This window comes from Quercus lobata, chromosome 4 (genome assembly GCF_001633185.2).
Source record: "Quercus lobata isolate SW786 chromosome 4, ValleyOak3.0 Primary Assembly, whole genome shotgun sequence".
In the NCBI taxonomy this organism is placed as follows: Eukaryota; Viridiplantae; Streptophyta; class Magnoliopsida; order Fagales; family Fagaceae; genus Quercus; species Quercus lobata.
Genome location: NC_044907.1, coordinates 8107169 through 8125540, shown reverse-complemented (window position 1 = coordinate 8125540; position 18372 = coordinate 8107169). Strand labels below are relative to the sequence as shown.

The window sequence follows — 18372 nt, the reverse complement described above, 5'->3', positions numbered from 1 at the left end:
TAATAACTAAACATAAAATTATGGAATTTCTAAGCAACTAGAATGTAAAAAATTAGCAACCTTTAGCTAGACTTATCTCTTTAAAGAGCCTTCTCCAAAAAAAAAAAATCTCTTTAAAGAAGCCGTTGGCTCGTTGCATGGAGTTCGTAACAATTATAGCAGTTGGTTAACGTAACTCTAGACAGAAACACACAAGCCTTTCAAAAAAATCCACTCGCTTTTGTACTACTATTTTTGTCGTTACCAAATCATCTTGTAAAGACGACCTCCCGCTTTTAGAAACACAGACCACAACTCTTATTTACATCTGTGTGAAAATTTAAAATGAATGAAGTTTAGTTATAAAATTGATTGTGACCTAAAGTTATAATCTTATTTAATATCATTAACATTACTTCATATTTTGAAAATCTAACTATTGAATTGTATGTTTTTTACACTCTTAATACATGTAACATATATCAAATTTTGTGATAATTAAATATTTATTTACTGTATGATCTGTAAGAATATATTTTATGCATAATTTTAAACTATAAAAACTTGCAATTTAAAAAAATTATTGGTGATATAACTATTGATCTTTAATTTTTTAGAAATTTTGCAAATATGGAGAATATAAGAAGAATATGTAATCCAATGGTGGATTTATCAAAATTCATTTCTAATAAAAAGATATTGAGTAAGGTTGTAACCTTAAACTATAACTAATTTTGTAGTTAAACTTTATCTATTTGAAATTGTTTTCATTTTGACTTTTTATTCTTCAAAATAAATTTTTTATTTAGTTAGATTCTTCATGTTTGATTCGCTTTTATATTTTCCTTTAAATTCCAAACATTTCATTTTGACTCTTTTTATGTTTGAATTATTTTTTATTTGGATAATTTGACAGTTTTAACTTATAATGAGGGAGAGAAATTTGAACATTAAATATCTTGAAAACATCAGAAAAGTTGATCAAGTTACAAAACTCTTAGCTCTTTATATTTCAAAATTTTTGCAATTATTTCTCCTGTAGCGCCTTGATGTGACATGAGCATGAAAGAGGTTAAAGAGTCAAAAAAATTTTAATGGCTAAAGCATTTATTTTTGCTTTTTGGCCCCATATTATAGGGTGGAACTTGAAAGATGTGAAAGATCTCCCTTAAAATAGTAGATACAACTTTCCATAGAATCGAATCCTACATGTATTTATGAGATTAATTATGGAATTTTGTTCACTAAAAAAAAAAAATCTAAATCAAACAAAGTTTAGCTCTAAAACACTTTTGTAGCTGCTTTCTCTAACCTATTTCGTGACCGTTTATAATATTATTAATATTTTTTTATTTAAATAAGTCACATAATTTATTTCAAAAAATTTATGAAATTAAAATTGCACATATAAATAGTTTCTTCAACCACTACAAACACAAAATGGATTGGATAAAGGTAATTACAAATCGGTTTGAAGTTAAACTTTTTTGGTTAAAATAAACAAAAATAGCCAAATGAAAAATTAAATCAAATAATAATAGCTAAGATGAAAATTCAAAAAATTGTAAAAAATCAAAATAAATCAACCTTGAACTAAAAAAAGGAAGAAGAAGAAGATAAAAGTACTATCATTTAATCAAACTAAAGCAATAAACAATTTTCTTTTCAAAAAAAAAAAAAAACAAAAAACAATTCTTGTCGATTGCAAGCGAAGACTATAAATACTAAAATAGCTCTCCACAGCAACAGAGAGATAGAGAGAGAGAGAATACAAAGCACAAATAGCTTTCGTTTTCTCTCTCATTTCTGTTCCGGCGAAGAGACTCGAAGATCCGGTGCTCTCGCTCTCTCTCTCTCTCTCTCTAACTCTCATTTCTCTTTTAGCGATTCGCGCTTTCAGATTCTGCGCTCGAATCCTGAGCCAATTCCGATTCCGATTATTCATCCCCGAAAATCCACGCACACATCTATATGCTTTGATTTTTGGAGGGTTGGAAAACAAGTTGAAAAAAAAGAATGGGAGTAATATCGAGGAAGATATTTCCGGTGTGCGAGAGCTTGTGTTTCTTTTGCCCTGCATTGCGAGCGAGGTCAAGGCATCCAGTGAAGCGGTACAAGAAGTTGCTCGCCGATATATTTCCGCGGTCTCAGGTTGATTTTTTCTGTGAATTTTTGAAAAAAAAAAAAATTCGATCTTGTGTGATGTCTGTTTGGCTGCCAAGAAAATGCGGGAAAATGATTTGGTGTTTGAGAGTTTAGATTGTAATGTTGCGGTTTTAATTTAAAAAGGAAAATAAAGATGGACCTTGAATTATTTTTAGGGCAAGTTGCGCTTAACTGTAGTTTAGTTTCGGTTCGAGAATTGCTTATTTTCGGTAGCTTATTTTCATATGCAAGACAAAAAGTAGTGTGGAATCCACAAACAGTACATAAAATAAGCAAAATGTCTATTGAACTAGAGAGCTAAGTAATGTACTATATTGGTAAGAAGAGCACTTTGTCAAGTTAGGATTTTAGTAAAATTTAATGAAAAATTCAAAACTTCTATTTGACATGTCTTTGGAAATTTTTTGACATTGTAGTTAAATTTGACAGAAATTTGTTTATTATCAATATTATTAGGAGGGTATCGCTTATTTTTGAAGTTTAGGGATATTGCATGTGTACTGTAGTTAAGGGAAGTGTCCGACTGTGAGCTGTGCCACTTCACCTCAAAACCAGTTGGTGATGAGGAAGTTGCACTCAAGTCTTTTATGGTATTCGACATTGCACCCAGTGAGTCTGTTTTTTAGAGTCAAATTACAGTCTCCCCAACAGGGAGAAAGTGCAATTTTATTATTGATAAGTTATGCATATGGGTTTTGAAGTCATGATTTCGCCCTTTAGAATGGGTGGAGGTGGTCCAGGTGGAGGACTTATAATGTGAGCTTGAACTCATTAGCATGATGAAGGTGGAATCTTATGTTGAATGTGGTTTGATGGTTTGGTTGTCATGGAAATGAGGGGAAAGGAAGAGGGAATTTATGACTTTGATTTATGTGTTTGTTGTTACTTGGGTTATAAGGAAAATATAACTTAGGGTGGGTGAGTTCTTTGTGTGTTGATTAGTGGAGCCTTCGATTAGTATGAATAGAGTAAGTTATTATATGAACTTGTCATTTGTTTGTTTATGTGTGAGACCAGGTGCTAAGGATTGGGAGCTTTGTAAAACTGCTGCATGCTGATATTGATGTGGTCATGTGAAGTGGTGTGCTTCAACTTGGCTTGACATTTTAGATTATTGAATTTTTTTTTTTTTTTGGTGTAACTTGGTTTTAAAATTGGGATAATTGGTTTGGCATTTGTTAATTTATGTTATTGATAGCATTATGGATAATAATTCTTTTTTAAGTTTGATCCTCTTGCCCTTGTTATAATGTTGGAACTTTTCTAACATGTTTTGGCAGGTTGAGGAACCAAATGATCGGAAGATCAGTAAACTATGTGAATATGCCTCAAAAAATCCTCTCCGTATCCCAAAGGTATGAGGTCTCTGTTTTGTGACTGACATTGTTGAAGAATGGATGTGAATACATTGTTTTGCATGAGGATCATTGCCTAGGACCTTGCATATATGATTCATTATTTATCTATTCCTGTTTATGGAACAGTTTCATATAATTGGAATTAAATAAAGTATATTTATGTGCATTAAATAAATTAATATGTAGAAGGTGTTAATATGGAAGTCTTGATGGAAAGCTATCTATTTGGAAGACTGATAAAAGGCTATCCAAATAAAAAGAGTATATCTGAGTCTAGGGAAGGACACACCTTGATTGTGTAAAGATCTTACTTATTGCATGCACTTTGGTTAATGTATAGTTACATCACTTCTAATCTCCAGGGGTTGAAAGGGTTTAGTGGCAGCCATCAAGATAGAGTGTGTGATAGTGGCTATCCATTTTTTTTTTATTGGATAGGTTACTGATGATAACCATATTGAATGGACATGTTTGATGCCTATTGTGAAGAAGCTTGTTTTGTTGAAGATTACTTGTTTCACTCCTACATGCACTGTATTGTTTTGATTGAATAAATCAGGCATTTAGAAGGAGCCCAAGAGACTTGAAAGAAAGTTTAAAGAAGCATACCTATCAAAAAAAGAAAAAGAAATTTAAAAGAAGCATATAGTTTTTTTGACCATTGGAAACTTAGCTTGTGGGGCAATATATTAGGAGGTTTGTTTTTTTGGGTTTAGTTTTGTGGAGTTAAGAGATATAAAAAAGCATGAGTTTTCAATATCTTGGATCACTCAGCTCCATCCTCTTTTGAAAATTTAAGTAGATGCATTGTGCCACATGCCCATTGGTTGAAATTCCATATCTGTGTAGCTCTAGAGAATAACTTCAACCCTGAAGGCATCATGCAATTACTAGAAGCCTGAAAATCTGGATATGCCTGTGATGAAGGATTGATATTTTTCTATATAATGATTTATATGCTGCAATCAGTTCCAGAAATCAGTTGGAATTTATTTAAACATTTTGGAATAAAATTTTAGTTATATTTGTTATTTGATTGCTTTTATCCCTTCTCCTGTTGTTATTGTCTTTCCTCTTACCACTTATTTGTCTCCCTATTGATGTCCTTCTTTGTTTCACAATTGTAGTTGAAGGTGCAGTAATTGTTGTAAAAAAAATACTTCTATCATGCTCTAGGGATCATGTGTTCATGCTCGCAGCTGAAATTTCATAATTACTTCTTTATAACAATTCTTCTAGGGCATGCATATTGTCACATGGCTTTAATAATGAAATCAATGATAAGTAGAAAAGCTTTGGAGTTTGTAAAGTTGCTTTACTAGCTCTGATTTTGTTTGGCAAGCCTTGCTCAGATGGTTACTTACTTCTTGGTTCTGAAAATTCATTTTTTGTTTCTCAAATTCTAATATTTTGTCTTCTTTTTTTTTTTGAAAGTTTGATAGAAATTCCATATTTATATTCTTCCCAGATCACAAGTTCTCTTGAGCAAAGGTGCTACAGGGATTTGAGAAACGAGCGCTTTCATTCAGTAAAAGTTGTCCTGGGCATCTACAGGAAGTTGTTGATCACTTGTAAGGATCAAATGTGAGTTTTTTCCCCTTTTCTTTTTGTATCAGTTTTGAGTCAAGGAACTTTCCTTTTTCAGATTCCTAAAACATTGGCAGAGAAACTAGATCTAATGGGCCGCTGAGCTGATAATGGCATACAAATCCATTGTTCCATCTATTATATCTTAAATTGATATATTAAAACCAGAATTTTAGGTGGCAATCAGATCTAAGCAACAGCAGACTGTTTGGTGTGATATTTCTCACTTACTAATTGCTAGCAGATTGAAATATTATATACTTTCTTAGTAGGGGAAAAAAATTACCTCTTGTCAAATATGAGCTGATTACTTGTACTGTCCCAGAACTTTTATTGTGAACTTTGATTACTCCACTAATTAGATATGTGTCAGGCTGACCTCTTCCATTAGTTGCTGTTATAAACTTAGAATGGACATCAATTTGTTATTTGAGGATCATGCTAGCCAATTTCAAGCTGATTAGGTACTCTTCATTGTCTTTTGCATTATAATCAAATGATTTTAATTAAATTTGTTTATAAGCAATAAGATTTATTAAAAAAAAAAAATGTTATGCAAGCTCATGATGATGAGCACTCCATAACCTGAAAGAATTACTAAAGATTATGTACAAAATAGAAGTGATTCTCTGAATTCTAGGAGAGTGCTACCATCTGTGAGACACGCCTGGTACCAATCAAAGGTGGTACGAAGCATCTAGCTGATATTTTGATCTATCTGTAAGACCTCATGCACTAGGTTTTTCAATGATTTCTTTTCAATTTGCATATGTGAATGCTTTGAAGTAGGATTTGTAATATGTTAGTTGAATAGATATGTTAGAATTGGACCTAGCTAAGTTAGCTAATTAGTTTTGAATATGCCGATGACAAGTTTGATGTATTGCCCTATTTTTTCCTCATGTGATGTATCCCTCAGCTTTCTTAAGATATGGTGATTTTAGGTACATAGAGTAGTTTTTTGTAGGCTTTCTCATACACAAAATCACACAAAAAGGAATATGGATAGCTAGCATTATTCCCATTCTAATCAACATTTGTTCTTGTCTGACCTATGATATAGGCCACGATACCTGTATTTTGTTTTTGAGGTTCAATGGCAAGCACCTTAGACTGATGTCTTCTGCATCTGTTTCAGCACATAGTCTCTTTCTAAATACCATTGAAATATATTCCCAGAAAAAGAGACTAGGTATTGTCCATTAATCATGTGGAATTTTTTAGTTGGACATGAAATTTAAGATGCTACTTCATAAGGTTTGTGCATTGGGTACAATCTTCTATGTAATAAGAAAATTTCTCTTCATTGGGCAGGAGAAGTTTCTTGGAACAGTATCGGCAAAAGGATACTGCATGCCCAACTATTGAAATGGACATTTATTTTTAAACTCACTTTATGCACATAGACATTATACATGCTTTAGTTACAAACACAAGTTATGATCTGTGACAATTTATGGCAGGCCATTATTTGCAAGTAGCTTGCTTAGCATCATCCACATTCTGCTAGATCAAACACGGCATGATGAAATACGTATTTTAGGATGCCAAGCTCTTTTTGACTTTGTGAATAACCAGGTGGGTGGTGTTGTTAGATTCTTTTGTTTTCAGGTTGTCGCTTGTTTATTTCAGGAAATATTTGACTGTAATTGCTTATATTTTAAGCTTGAAGATTCTCTGGAAGTCCTTAAGCTCATGAGATAATTTTGATTTTGCAGAGGGATGGTACTTATATGTTCAACTTAGATGGCTTGATTCCAAAAATTTGTCTTTTAGCTCAAGAAATGGGGGAGGAGGCTTTGGTACTACATTTGCGTTCAGCTGGGCTTCAGGCCCTTTCATCAATGGTAATTGATCCACATGCCAGTATAATTATGCCGCTGCACTCAATGATACTTGTTTTCTACATTAACAAATTTAGTGACATAGTTATTATGCATAACATTGTTTTAATTGGTAGATTTCACATGCACCCAATAGGTCTTGAATACATGATATTTCATTCACGCATTATGGGAGATGTGCTATTTGTCATAGTTTCCACTGCACTAGAGTCCACATGAGACACTCTTAATTTTGCTTTGTTTTCATTTTCTATTTCTAAAGTATATGAATTTTCTCCATTTATTTCTATCATATAGATGTATAGATTCCATGGGTGCTTTTTCGTTTCTCTCTGAAATACAGCATGAAAAGTACCTTTTAATTTTGCATAAATTAATAATTTAAAGTCCTGAGGCTTCCCCATTGATAAATAAATTAAAAAAATAATAATCTGTATGAAGAAATATTTTCTTTACAATTATGTCATATGATGACATACACTCACTAACTTCATTTACCTTTTACATCATAGATATTACAACTTGGCATCATTATAAGGATATCTCACTTTGCCTAATTCATTTTAACTGCCTGCTTTCATTTTTTTAATTTGGCATTAAAAAAAATTAGTAATGTAAGCTTTTGTTGGAATTACATCGTAAGCACTGGATTAAAAGTCTCAAGTACCAGGTACTCAGGTACTTCTCATAAATACTATATGAGTGAAACAAGCACAACTGCATGAAAGATGAAGTATGTTTTACTCTTGTCACATAATGAGTGATAGAGTTGCCAATACTTTGTCCCATAAAATGTCCACTTCAAAAATCAAAGCATTATTCTCCCATAATACTTTGTCTTAAAAGCATGTATGTACCTCAATTTGCATGTTGATTTACCTTTAAAGGAGAGATTTGAAAATTTATGCAAAAAGTTAAACATTTTGGCTCTTCCTCAAATTTTTGCTTTTGTCAACTGAGCCACTTATTATGGGACAGACAGCAACATAGTAATTGAATAAGGAAATAGATAGACAGGCAGGATGTGCATGGACCCATTTGGTGAGGATTAGAAATAAAGGATACTATGGTACATGTGATTCTTAAGTAATATTTTGAGGAAAAAAAACTTCATCAAAAAGGAGGATCAGATGTTGACATATAAAGAGTTGTTATCCTTAACAAACCAGGATCATCATGCACTAAAAGAATCTATATTTTTTTTAATCTTTTATGAGGCCTCAATCATATCATTTTAAACGTTTTCATATAAATATCTTTGTCTTGTTGCAAGCCTTCCCCTTTTGTTAGATCGCGTTTCCTTTGAAAACTATTGCCATTTCACCACAGCTTCTCCTGCTTGACAGATTTGATATCATTCAGACCTTTGGTTAATTATTCTATTTGCAGGTCTGGTTCATGGGTGAATTCTCCCATATTTCAGCTCAATTTGATCATGTGAGTTAATTTGTTACCATTTATTTCTTAATTTATATCTTGAGAATTTTGGTGTTGCTCGACTTATTTTAAAAATAAAAGTATTTTGGTATTGCTAGAGATTTTTTTCGAAACTTTTTAATATGTTAATGCTTTGTTCTTTGACTGGGAACTAAACACAATCCATTTAATTATTTGTTCTTCTTCTTTTTAGAATTTATGTAGTTACTTTTCCCTTTATTAGCACCAGTCTTCCTAATAATTCCAGTGGCATACTTGTTATCTAATGGTTTTATGTAGCAAAACTCAACAGCTTTCTTTGTTTCTTCATAAATTAGGTTGTTTCGGCTGTCTTGGAAAATTACGGAAGTCTGAAGAAAAATTCTGATGCTCTTACCCATGGCAAACAAGATGCCCAGAATGGGCTTGTTGAAGAAGTTTCTCCTTCCTCAGATGCTTTGACAAGGATTTCTTCTTGGAGGATGATAGTGAGTGAGAAAAGCGAAGTTAACGTACCTGTGTAATTCCTCTTGACCTATATAGGATAATCTAGTTAAATATCCTTGCATTATTAATCTTATTATAACTAACATCTGCTTCTTTTTGGAAAAATAATTTTTATTGCAGAGATGATGCCAAGAATCCCAGATTTTGGTCAAGGGTATGCTTGTGCAACATGGCCAAGTTAGCCAAGGAAGCTACAACTGTACGGCGTGTCTTGGAATCTTTGTTCCGCTATTTTGATAATGGCAATCTCTGGTCTCTAGAACATGGTGTCGCTCTTTCTGTCTTGCTGGACATGCAGTCAATGATAGAGAAATCTGGTATTTAAATTTTTTTCAGTTTCTTAAAATTGTTCTCAGTGAACTCAACCTATTTTTCTTTCTAACACAGTTTTGTCCTTTATGAATTTTCATCTTGGATTTCTAGTGTAAATGTTTCTCTCTTCAATTTGCAGGGCAGAACATACACTTTCTGTTGTCCATCTTGATTAAGCATCTTGATCACAAGAATGTTCTTGAAAATCCTAGTATTCAGCTAGACATTGTTGATGTCGCTACCTCCCTTGCTCAACAAACTAAGGTTCAGCATTCTGTGGCCATAATTGCAGCCCTGAGTGATATGATGAGACACCTGCGGAAAAGTATACACTACTCACTTGATGATTCAAATCTGGGGGCTGAAGTAATTCAATGGAACCAAAAATATCGAGCTGCAGTTGACGAATGCCTAGTGCAGTTGTCACACTTGGTGATTCTATTCTCCTCAATGATTTGGAGGGCTTTGCTTGAATATATCTATAATTGATGTGTTCTATAATTAGTTATTTTGGAATTTTAGATACTAATGTGAAATTATCAGTCTCCTCAGGTAAAATATCTGAATGATGTGCAGGTTGGAGATGCAGGTCCGGTTCTTGACGTTATGGCTGTGATGTTAGAGAATATGTCAAATATTACAGTTATGGCCCAGACCCTGATTTCCACTGTTTATAGGACTGCTCAAATTGTGGCATCCATACCAAATTTGTCATATCAAAACAAGGCAAGCATACTTCAAATTTTTGAGTCATTGTCTGATCTTTGTAATATGATTGATTGATTTTTTGCAGTTGTTTCTTATATAATTTTTTGATTTTATTTTTATCTGAATTCTCTAGTCTTTTCCTGCCGCATTATTTCATCAACTACTCCTAGCTATGGTCTCTGCCAACCATGAAATAAGGGTGGGTGCACACCGTATATTTTCTGTTGTTCTTGTCCCATCTTCTTTTTGCCCCCGTTCTTGTGCTGCTACTTCCTACTCCACCAAGGCAACTGATATTCAAAGGACACTTTCAAGAAATGTATCTGTGTTTTCTTCTTCAGCCGCACTCTTTGAGAAATTGAAAAGGGAGCAGTGTTCATTACAACAAAATAGCTGTCCAGTTATGACTTTAGAAGTTGAGGATGAAAAGATAAATAATAATTCGATTCTGAGCAGATTGAAGTCAACTTACAGCCAAGGTCATGGTTCAAAAAGGCATCCATCTACCATAACCCCAGGTGAAACTGTAGATAATGGGGATGCAACAGAAGATAATCATTCCATGCTAAACAAGTTGAAGCCAACTCACAGCCGAGTTTATAGTATTAAAAGGCTTTCATCATCTATGGCTGTTGAAGAAATATCTGTTTGTAATTCAAATAAAGAACTGGTATGTGCTAACACTTCTCATTTTCACATTCTTTATATAGAATGGTACTTTAGATATCAGATTTATGCATCATCATCATCTTGTATGATCATTGTCTTCTGATTAAACCATGGCAGATATTATCCCTTAAGTTGAGCAGTGTTCAGATAACTCTACTACTTTCATCAATTTGGGCGCAGTCCATCTCTCCTTTAAATACACCTGAAAACTATGAAGCAATAGCTCATACCTACAGCCTTGTGTTACTATTTGCACGGACCAAGGTATCGGTGTTGTTCTTTGCTGGTTGACATTATCATGAATGTGATATTCTTCTTTGGTAAATGGAGATTGATTTCCATATTTTTATTCTTTGTTTTGAAGATGAATCCTTTTGTTCATTCCACTGATAGTTGTATATGAGCTGCATTTTTTACTTTCTCAATGGCTGATGTTTTCTTATGGTATGAATTTAATTGCTTCAACTTGGATTAAATGATCAATACTTTGTGACCATTTTACCTAATGTTAAACACTAGGATGTGAAAACTTGCAAGGGATGCCACACTCGTCATTGGCCATGCCTTATGGAGGTCATTTATTTAAATCTCTCATATGGGGTCCTCTTAAGGCCAAAAACTCACAGGAGCCCCCCCACCCCAAAAAATAAAAAAAATAAAAAAATATATACTAGGATATTTCCCTTGCAAGAATTGCATCTTCTTAAGTTGTCAGAACCTCCAAAAACTCCAAATATATAAACATACATTATGTGACATTCCCTGACTTTACACAAGTGAAATCAAATCCATGATGATTGGTCTTGCTTTGAGGCATGCTTGTGACAATCAATTTAACAAATAGTTCTTGGAATCATGATTTTTTGAGTTCTTTGTTTGGAGTTCTTGGAATCATGATTGTGACAATAAATTTAAAAATAGCTCAATTGTTTATGAAATATGATTATGGAAATAATATATTTATCTTTAAGCTTTAGTTTCTCAACCAACCTCCTATTTGACTCCATAAAGATAGTGTGGATTCCTTCTGTAGAAAAGAATTACAGATTGGGTTTCTTTGTTAGACTGTAGAAGGCACAAGAATGGAATGGTAGCAAGTTTCATTATTTATTTTTCTCTCTTTTCTATAGGATTCTAATATAGCCATAAAGTTACTTTCTTTCCCTGCTTTTTTATTAGCGACGGTTAATATATTTAACTCTTTAGTTATATCCTTTTCAAGATTCTTAGTCTTTACAAATTACCATGGGATTCATATTTGGTTATTTATTTCCATGGTGCTCCCTGGTTTTCATTTGGTGTATTTCTTATAATTCACTCTGTCATGTAGAACTCATCCAATGAGGTTCTAATTAGAAGTTTTCAACTGGCATTTTCTTTAAGGAGTATTTCTCTTGGAGAAGGAGGTAGGCTCTCAATTCCGACATTATTTACAATTTATTGTTCTGTATGTGCAATTCTTGAACTCTTGCAAGGTTTTGCGGCCATATAACAAAATGCTCATACCATGGGAATGCATGATACTAATAAGTAAATTGCGTGATTTCTACTTTTCCCACTCGTACTTTAAAATTCCAAATACCATGAGAGGAGCAAACTTATCTGGGTGGAAACAAATATCTTCACAATTATGGGTCAGGAGCAGAATAAAATTATAGCATCATGCTTTCAGATTAAAAAATATATATTAAGGGACTAGTGAAATGAGATTGGAATGGTTTCATGTTGATAATTTAGATAATTCACTTTTCTTATTCAAGAATTTGGTTTTCTTTTCCTTTTTTTTTGGGGGGGGGGGGGGGGAGAGAGAGGAGAAAAGATGTATTATGAATTAAGATTCGCAATTGAATGCCTCTATTTTAATTATTATATTAGGTATATTTTGCATGAATCCCCTAGAATTGCAATGGACATAATGACCATTTGGTTTTTTATAGCAATTTTGGATTCCATCTCTGCAACTGAAGAGATGTATTTTGCAGCAGCACTGCACCCATCACGCCGCCGATCTCTCTTTACTTTGGCATCATACATGATTATCTTCTCATCAAAAGTCTATGATGTTCTCCCACTTGTTTCACTTGTGAAAGCTGCACTTACAGATGAAACGGTAGGGGCAAAAGTATATTCTAGGATTTGTTTGTTTGGTTAATTTTGTAGCATGTGTCATTCTTGGATTTCCATTTTATGCTTTTCATGTGTTAAATTCACTCTGTTCTCTATTTTATTTGCATATGCATTTGATTTTTTCAAATATAGGCAATTGTGTGTCATATAGGAAAGTTGAAAGTGTTCAAAGTAAAGCGTACTTCCTACATACCTTTACACATGGGTGACTTTGTATCAGGTTGATCCATTTCTACGGTTAGTTGATGATTGCAAGTTGGAGGCTGTCAATGCTGGACTAGACCATCTGATGAAAGTTTATGGATCAAAAGAAGATGACGAAGATGCTCTAAAGTCACTTTCAGCAATAAAAATAAGCAAGAGCCAATGTAAAGAATCATTTGCTACTGCGATTGTACAGACCCTGGGAAAATCTTCCAATGTAACCCCAATCTCACATTCTCATGATATATAATGCATTTAATTTATCATTTAATGGGATTACCGTACTGACTTTTTAGATCTTTGCACAGCATGAGTCATCTTTTATCAGAGAGCAGTTGCTTAGTGATTTTTTGCCTGATGACATATGCCCGTTGGGAGGTCAGTTATCCAAGGAGACGCTGGGACAGTTCTACCAACTTGAATTACAAGATAACGAGCCTCTTGATGTGGTAACTTGTACAGCTTTTTTTCTCCTCACCACCCCTTGGAAAAAAAAAAAAAAAAACCCTCAAAGATATGTATTGATATGTAGTAATTTGTCCATAAGAATTATCGTGTACTAATTTATTTGATCATATATATATTTCATTAACCAGGGTATACTTGTACTCCACCAACTCTTTTGATGCATGTGTAAATAACAGAAACAACCCTAACCTTAATATGGTTGTTCTGACTTCACTTTTCGTGTCTCATGATGTTCTCTTGGTGTCCTTGTTCAGGTTGACCATCCGTTATTTACAACTGATGATGACGTTTTACCCAATGCATTTGAAAGACCAGCTGATTCTGGCACACAGCAGGGCATGGAAAGTACAACCCTACTGAGTGTTGATGAACTTTTAAATTCAGTAAGTTATCTCTATTTTTGAGAGACACACCCACATATAGCTTTGTGTATATGTATGTATGTGCACAGATGATTTTGTTTTTTGCTCATGAGTGTACAGATGAAGTTTTTTCTTTTTTAGATCTCGCTCTTCATTTGATATTATATGATCCAGATCCCAATGTTATCGAAATCATGATCTGGATTGTAGAATTATATGATCCTATGATCCCACTTTAGCAAATGACTCCGATCACTCCAGTGCTCCCTGAATCGTTTGGAAATAGAATCATGGATTGATCATTTCAGGATTGGTTAGGATTAGTAGGATCATACAATTTTATGATGCCACACTAATCTTGCATTTATTATCATTTGGGCTATTACTGTTGCAGACCGGCATGAAAATTGTTTGAGCTCTCAGGCTAAATTTAAAAAACATTTGGGCATTGGGCTTTGTGCTATATTTAAAGCAAAATGTGGCCCCAAATACCATTTCAAAAGGCCCTAAAAATTTTCCCCAGTTTCCCAAATCATGCAAAAAGCTCTCAAGAGGCTGAGAGGTCAGAGAGAAGATGGGCTGAGATTAAGATTTTCTCACTGTGTGATTGACAATTTAGCATTGGCTCCCTTTTTTTCCTTCCCACTCAGCTTATTTTCCAGAATTTCAATAAGTGCAGTAAGTTCTCATCTGTAAAGTCACTCCTTATGGGTTCTGAGTCTGGATTTTGCCATTGCATGCATGTCTGGAAGTCGAAATGCCTTTGAGTTAGCTCTGGTTAAAGGAACTGTTATAGTTTCTTGCTTTTCTTCTTTCTTTTGTCTATCTAACTTTTGTGCCAGGGTGGTCTATTTTCCTGCTAGTGGTTAAAAAATCTGCCTTAAAATCAATTCTCCTGAGAGGGCACTTTGCCTTTTCTTTTCTTTGGTTTTTTTTCCCCTTTATTAGTGAAAGATTAGGTCTGTGAACTCATAGTATTAAGAAGAATCTTGGTTCAAAATTTTTTGCAGCTTTAATGTGCACATAATTAGGCTTGTAATACATACTGCAGTCATGTGAATTCTAGAGAATATTACCACTAAATTCATTGTGTATGTTTTACATCATTATGACTGGACATGATCTAGGAAAAAATAAAAACTTCAATGCTTTATTGCAAAAGTGTTTGAAATTAGAATCTCTAGTAACTGAAAATGTCCACAGGGTGATGTAGGACAACTTAGAAAAATTTTCTATGTTTGTGGTGGGTTTAGGGTTAGGAAATAAAGAGAATTAGAGAGAAATTAGGGCAGTTCAGGGGTTGCATGAACAGTACCCGTGAACAGAAACTTTAGAAAGAGAAGAGAGGAGAAAGAACCAACAAAGGCCAACATGCCTATTGTTCAAAACACTCAATACTAAAATATCCTTGACTATAGAATAACCAAATATAATATAAAAACCTAATTAACTACCATGGACACTTATTCTTGGGCTTTGCCTTAGCCTTAGGCTTTCAAAGAGGATATTCTTTCTTGTACCATGCTATGGCTGTGCCATCACAGGGGCTCCAAAGTAGAGTAATGAATCTTCATCTCAAAGAGGAAAGTATAGTTTAGATTTGAATGGAAATAGGAATTAGGCTTTAAGCTGACACAGAAATAGCTTGAAGCCAGAGAACGGTAGTGACAGTGCTGTTAGTAATATCTGTGATACCCTTAGACTGGTGGAAAGATTCCTGGATATACTTATGCTTGAGTCTTGACATGAGTAATTTCTTTGGTACTGGTTTACTAATTACAAGGGAAAACATACTACTCAACTTCCCCTGAAATTGTGTAGAGTTGTAAGATCCACCTGTATTTTAGATTGTATAAAAGTATTTCCAAGATGATGGCCAGGCCTTGGTGCGATGGCAAGTGCATTCCACCAAAAGCAAAAGGTTGCAGGTTCAAGTCTGAGAACTAGCCTCTCCAAAAAAAAATTGGGGGTATCATTGTAATTTACGATTTTGATGTACTCCTATCCATGTACACTACTGGTGTACCTAGGTCTTTTTTGATTAATGATATTTCGTTATTTATCAAAAATAATAATAATAATAGTAATAATGGGGGGGGTAATGCTACCTACCAATCACCTACCCCAAACCCTAGAAGTGGAAGAGGTGAACAACATGGGAACTAAAAGATGGAATCCAAGAATTCACAATTCTTGATGGTACTATGGTTGCTTGATTCTTCTGCACTTTTGTGATTTGGAGGTTTGACTTTTGATGCTAACTTTTGTACCTCTAAAATCTCTTGGCATACTTCATTTATAACCTATGTTTGCTGTTGATAGCTGATCAATATGTAAGATGTATTAGAATATTTGTTGTTCGACCTGTCATTGACAAATGAGGTGAGTCGTCTCATTCATTTGACCAATTCTTCATTGATTGAGCAGTGGTTTTGGATTTTATCCAAATGGAGAATGATCTAGAGAGGGTATAGAACTAAGATGGCTCTAATTGGGGCTATCGGAATGTGTGCAAATCAACATAAATGATACAACTTGATACTTTGGCATTATCAGCACACGGAATATCTTTCAGATTATATTTGTTGTTCGACCTGTCATTGACAAATGAGGTGAGTCGTCTCATTCATTTGACCAATTCTTCATTGATTGAGCAGTGGTTTTGGATTTTATCCAAATGGTGAATGATCTAGAGAGGGTATAAGATTACGAACTAAGATGGTTCTAATTGGGGCTATCGGAATGTGTGCAAATCAACATAAATGATACAACTTGATACTTTGGCATTATCAGCACACGGAATATCTTTCAGATTTCTTAGAGTTACAGGGCTTGTGGAGAGGCAAAACAAAGAAGAAGAAAATTAGTGTAATAGACTGGAAATCTCCCCCCCCCCCCCCCCACCCCTGCGGGAAGAAAAAAAATTGCATCAAAGCACACCTCCTCCAGGGCACTATGTTGTTTCATTTTCAACTTCTATTGCACAGTTTCAATAAATTTCTCATAAGGTCGTGTGTATGTAGGTTTTGGAGACTACAAATCAGGTAGGAAGATTTTCATTCTCAAACCCCAATGACATGACATACAAGGAAATGGCTGGCCATTGTGAGGCCCTTCTAGTGGGAAAGCAGCAGAAGATGTCCACTTTCATGAGTCCCCAACAGGTTCAAGAAAGTTTAGTTAGCATTTCTTCTCATGATTACCATGGAAAAGAGCTGCCTCCTTATTCCCCAGTTCATCCTGTTTTTCCTTTGGTACTTCCTAACTTTATCATACATTTGATTCTTATACTGGCTTTCTAATTTTTTTAAGACGCACAAACAATTTGAGCAAGAAGTTTAACTTAGCCGCTAACTGATTCCTGCCAAATGATTTGATTCTGAAACCATCTGGAATTGCAGGGTGGAAATCCATTCCTTGACTCAAACATGGGTGCTTCACACAACCCACCCATTGGTAATGGTCCTATGCTTTGTGCAACTGAGTTTCAACAACATCCCCACTTCTTTCAGCTCCCATCATCAAGCCCATATGAAAACTTTTTAAAGGCTGCTGGTTGTTGATGCCCTTAAATGGATAGTAACTCTTATAGGGATGATGTATCGACTGGAGTTTTGTGGTGATGCATGCAATGACTGGGGCTTGAACTCCTCGGTGGGCTACATAATGCTCAGAATTCCTTGCAGCCGTTGCTTTCCAAATTTTGCATTGCCTCAGCGGTTATAGCTGGATCAGTGATTGTGTTGTTTTCTAACTTTAGTCAAACAGTTCACCGATTCATAGCCAATGCCATCATTAATTTTTATTCTGTTTTTTTCTTTCATTTTAACAGGGAGGATTTTTTTTCCCCCTTATATTGGCTTCTTCCACCATTTTTTTTTGTGGAGTGTTGAAATGTGCAATAGGTATTGGGCTGAATATGGGTTTTCTTTCATTGTTGTCAAGGCACGTTGCATAATTGTCATATGAGGCATTTGTGAAGTTATTATTTTGGTATAGGAGAGCTGGAGAGGAGTTTGTAATATTCAAATTTTCTGTAAAAGAAGCTAAGCAATGCAAGTTTGCCCATATTTCTATCTGCCACCGTGTAATTTTATTTTTTTTGGTTTATGGACGACTTCTTGGATCATACACTTAGACGGGATATTTTTATGCGAGTGAATTTATATTCGATGGATTGTAAATTATACCAAAATTTATTTTAATTTGCTTGTACATTTATCCTACTTGTTTAGCAGAATTTTAAGGCTTTAGGATCTGTGCTTTGTAGGGTGCTTTGAGTTTCCATATTACATACATTTTTTTGGTCTAATCTTGGCAGTAAGAATTTTGTTTTGTTTTTATTAAAAAATGGTTTGTTTAATGTAGACCTCTTTTTCAAAATTTCAAAATAAGGGAAATACACAAAACCACTTTAAATTTATACGTACTTGCTAATTAATTTAGTTATTGATAAAGGGTTTTTTTTTTTTAATTATAATTTATAACTTAATATTTCTTCTCATGTTCTAACTAGATTCCTCTAAAAATATGTCCTAACTAGATGGATGGTATCTCTTACAATCATTCAGAAAAGCAGGCCTCTTACACGCGTTTGATGCTTGTGAAAATCCGGTTCCATGGAGGTGGTATTATGTATCGTAGCAACATTCCTCTCAAATGAAG

The 18372-nt window shown here is 34.2% G+C and overlaps 1 protein-coding gene across 3 annotated transcripts; it reads left to right on the top strand.

Annotated features, from left to right (window-relative positions):
• The first annotated feature begins 1744 nt into the window (after positions 1 to 1744).
• Positions 1745 to 17516, top strand: LOC115983635. Of its 3 annotated transcripts, none has more exons than XM_031106364.1 (19): positions 1745 to 2130; positions 3426 to 3500; positions 4972 to 5087; positions 6554 to 6668; positions 6809 to 6937; positions 8324 to 8371; positions 8689 to 8870; positions 8978 to 9174; positions 9309 to 9601; positions 9746 to 9895; positions 10011 to 10547; positions 10664 to 10810; positions 11877 to 11952; positions 12484 to 12656; positions 12894 to 13094; positions 13186 to 13326; positions 13600 to 13728; positions 16731 to 16961; positions 17109 to 17516. In XM_031106364.1, the coding sequence occupies exons 1-19, from the start codon at positions 1996 to 1998 to the stop codon at positions 17268 to 17270; spliced, it is 3237 nt and encodes a 1078-aa protein (XP_030962224.1). In that variant the 5' UTR covers positions 1745 to 1995; the 3' UTR covers positions 17271 to 17516. The 3 variants fall into 3 exon arrangements, with proteins under 3 accessions (XP_030962224.1, XP_030962226.1, XP_030962225.1); XM_031106366.1 differs by having other exon boundaries at positions 12532 to 12656; positions 17109 to 17390; XM_031106365.1 differs by having other exon boundaries at positions 12529 to 12656; positions 17109 to 17390.
• Positions 17517 to 18372: the final 856 nt, after the last annotated feature.

Excerpts from the sequence above, each read along its gene's own strand:
- LOC115983635 (XM_031106364.1), top strand. The coding sequence starts at position 1,996 with ATGGGAGTAATATCGAGGAAGATATTTCCGGTGTGCGAGAGCTTGTGT. Across the intron at positions 6,669-6,808 it reads TTGACTTTGTGAATAACCAG|AGGGATGGTACTTATATGTT; the intron begins GTGGGTGGTGTT and ends TTGATTTTGCAG. Across the intron at positions 6,938-8,323 it reads TTCAGGCCCTTTCATCAATG|GTCTGGTTCATGGGTGAATT; the intron begins GTAATTGATCCA and ends TTCTATTTGCAG.